Here is a 3702-nt window from a genome sequence, read left to right as displayed (position 1 = left end):
TCAAAAGCCATTAAGCTCTTGATTAAGACATTCAATAACAATTATAACAATGTTATTTATGAATACTAGAAGGGTACTTGCACAATGTAGCAAGATATATATTAATTTTAATGTTTTGGTTTTTTGTCTCAGTTGATGTTATAATACAGTTTTATGTGGTTTTGAGAAAACTAATGTGTTTATTTTTAAATAAAATCTAAATATGAAGATATACCATAAAAAATTGAAAGAGAATGTTGATATTATTATCAAACTAACTATTTAAAATTTATCATTTTTTTTGTATTTCTCTAATTCATTTTTTTTATTTTTGGTTTAATAATATAATTTTTATAAAGATAATAATTAAGTATTTTGTTAAAACTTAATGATTATCTTAATTATATTTTAGATTTTTTATATTTAAAATGAGATGATTATCTTCTATTTAATTATGTTTATCTACAGTTAGTTACATGAATTCAAACATGAAGTTTTAATAAGTTGTACTTACGCACAATTACTTGTGCTCTTGAATTTTAAGTAATATGCATAAATAAACAGTATTTTATGCATAAAAATGGTTTTTAAGAGTTTTTGTCAAATGCTTTATAATATAGTATAGATAAAAGTTCTGTTTGATTAATCATAAACTAATTTTTTGAAAAACTTTTTAAGTAACGTATCAACATTTTAATAAATTTTATGGGTTTTTTTTCTCCATATATGCTTTTTTAGGTCATTTTACATTGTTATGTAGCATTCTCTTTTATTAAACATCACTAAAGTATCAGCTAGTTTATCAGTTAAGATCTGTTCTATAAAAAATATATTTGTATGATTTTGACAATTTGTATCCTTACCTTGCAAATGATACGTACTACAGTACTGATCATAATGTTTAATTTTTGATCAACTGAGTAAACGAGATTCGAGTCAACTGTAATATAAACGTCGAACTGTTTTGTTAATTTCATCATCCTTTGAGTTTCTAGTGGATGGGGAGTTTTATGAAGTCGCTATCATTAAAGAGTATAAAATGCTAACCACAGGAAAAAAGAAAGCCAATTTTTTTAATAATAGATGTCCAGGCCAACTGACATGTATCTCGAGTAATTAAAGAGATACTAAAGAACAGTCAGGAAAATCTCCAGTGGTATGATTGAATATTTAGGTTAATAAAAAGAAATGGTATGAATAAATGTGGGATTGAAAAAAACCATATAAAGCACAACCTTGAAGTAGAAGATGACGTGTCAAAGTTCAATTGGTTTAAAGAGAGCATATGAATAGTGACCACGGATGAGCTCCGTGGGGAAGTTGTTAAAAGCAGCATATTAAATTATAAAACTTGATTTTAATTAAATAAAATTTAATTTTTAAATTAGCTTTACAACTTGTGGCTCAGTTGTCAAAAGAGTCGAGTCACTTTATTCAAATAAAATACAGATTTCAAGTTCGATCCCGTCTCTCAATAGGTCTCAGCCATCGAGTGAGTTAAAAAATGTTCTTTTACATTGATGTAATCAAAAACGGGTTCTATATGAAACCAGTTGAGAATATCAGTAATCCGGTTTTTTGCCTAAATTTCTTTTTTAAATTATATATAGAAATAAAACATACTTTTTAAACAAAAGAGAGTATAATTTAGACGCTAAATGAAGATAGAATACCTGCTCTGTTATCATGTAAAAATACATATAAAGGTAGGGAGCTGTTAGCTCTCTATATATAAACCACAAAGTCTTCAAATTTTTGCACCATTTTGAACCTTCCATCTATTTCAATGGAGGATCACAACTTTCTTCCAAAACTTCCTTCTTATTTTCATCAAACCACAGAAGGGTGGTCGCAAACTTTTTTCGATTCCGATGTCTCAAACTGTCAGGATGACCCCATCACTCATGGCGGCGGCGGTGGTGGTTCGACATCATCCTGCTCTTTCTTGACACCAAATGGTGGTGACATCTGCATTCCACCAGACTTTCTTGAATCATTCCGGCAACCATCATCGACTCCGTGCTTTCCGAACCTTACTCTGCTTTCGAACGAACCCAATTTGCAGCCGGTTGGAGATTGGTTCAAGATCGACCAGAACTCGGTGAACCACACCGGTTATCATTACTGGCTGAGCACGACCAAAGCTCAGCCGATGAAGTATACCGGAAAACGGGTTCGTAATACAACATTCGAACAGAATAGAATTTGTTCGCCCACGAAGTTATTTAGAGGAGTAAGGCAAAGGCATTGGGGAAAATGGGTGGCTGAAATTCGGTTACCACGGAACCGGAGAAGGGTATGGCTCGGGACGTTTGAGACGGCCGAAGAAGCCGCTGTTGCATACGATACGGCTGCGTATTTGCTAAGAGGCGACTGCGCGCACCTAAACTTCCCGAATCTAAAGAACCAATTGAAAGCTAACTCGATAAATGGCAACACCGCGGCTCTGCTTGAATCAAAGTTGCAAGCCATATCTCTTGGGATGTTGAATACGAAGACTAATGATTCGGATACCTCGATGGTGGGAGGTGGACTGGCGGCGGTCGCAGGGGTGCCGCCAGACTCCGGAGAAGGGGTCCAGCTCAGTAAAATTCCATCTTTGGATATGGACATGATCTGGGATGCTCTTCTTGTTTCTGATTTATGATCACATTTCATTTGATCTTTCTGATCTTAGTTTGGATGAATGAATATATATTCGATAAATAAAGAGATACATTTTGACTTTCGATCAAAAACAACACAACAGACGCATATATATATACACACACACATACAGTCGAAGGATCATCTGAGAAGGAAAGTTAAGCTGAGAAACGTAAGAAGGGATCTGAACTCTTGATCGCCTTTAATATCAAACCCACCTATGAATCGTGATTGATACAAAGATTGATCCGGTGCATCTCATCCTAATGTGCATTCAAGAGTAGAGATCCCTTCTTACGCTTCTCATCTTAACTCTTTTTCTCAACGGAACCCAAGCCTATATCTAGAGTCGGGTTCATACGATAATGATACATATTTAAGAAAATGGCAGAATCACATGTGATTTTACACTAACATCACATATAAAATCACATGTGATTCACGTGACTTTGATCATGTTGCGGCCAAAGTCGCTCGCACTTCCTTGTTTGTCCGTTAATGTAAAATCACTTGTGATTTTGTACGTAATTTTGTCATTTTCTTATTTTCTTAAATAGGTACCATTATCGTATGAAGTTACCCCTCTCTCTCTCTCTCTCTGTATATATACAACAGAGAGAGAGGGGAAGGATCAAGCGAGAAATTAAATATTTTGCGACAATCCGAAAAATTTTCAATAACATATATGATTATACTCCTTTGTTGGGTGTGATTAATCATATATGATTAAGCGTCTATGTGTTGTCAATGCAACATATGTTTAATCATAAATTATTAAGCTTGTGTATCATGTGTGTAATTATATATGCTATTGCAACTTCTCGCATTCTCACAAAATGTTTAGCTTTGAACCTGTCCTCATATATATATATATATATATATATATATATATATATAAAGTATTAATCATAATTAATAAACTCTATTCATATTCCATAAATATTCAAATCATAATAAATGAACTCAAATCATTTCTATAAATATCTCAATTAATTGGGTTGCAAAGGTTGTACAAATGCACAAGGTTGTAAAACAAATATACCCTATATATATATATATATATATATATATGTGTGT

The 3702-nt window shown here is 32.8% G+C and overlaps 1 protein-coding gene across 1 annotated transcript; it reads left to right on the top strand.

The window, feature by feature from the left end:
- The first annotated feature begins 1802 nt into the window (after positions 1 to 1802).
- LOC112522176 (ethylene-responsive transcription factor ERF062-like) lies at positions 1803 to 2671 on the top strand. Its single transcript, XM_025131262.1, has one exon. The coding sequence runs from the start codon at positions 2132 to 2134 to the stop codon at positions 2624 to 2626; it is 495 nt and encodes a 164-aa protein (XP_024987030.1). The 5' UTR covers positions 1803 to 2131; the 3' UTR covers positions 2627 to 2671.
- The last annotated feature ends 1031 nt before the right edge of the window (positions 2672 to 3702 follow it).

Source organism: Cynara cardunculus (genome assembly GCF_001531365.2).
Source record: "Cynara cardunculus var. scolymus isolate 2C chromosome LG 11, CcrdV1, whole genome shotgun sequence".
NCBI classification, from domain to species: Eukaryota; Viridiplantae; Streptophyta; class Magnoliopsida; order Asterales; family Asteraceae; genus Cynara; species Cynara cardunculus.
The sequence above is the reverse complement of the archived record's forward strand: the minus strand, read 5'-3'. Positions and strand labels throughout refer to the sequence as shown.

Excerpts from the sequence above, each read along its gene's own strand:
- LOC112522176 (XM_025131262.1), top strand. The coding sequence starts at position 2,132 with ATGAAGTATACCGGAAAACGGGTTCGTAATACAACATTCGAACAGAAT.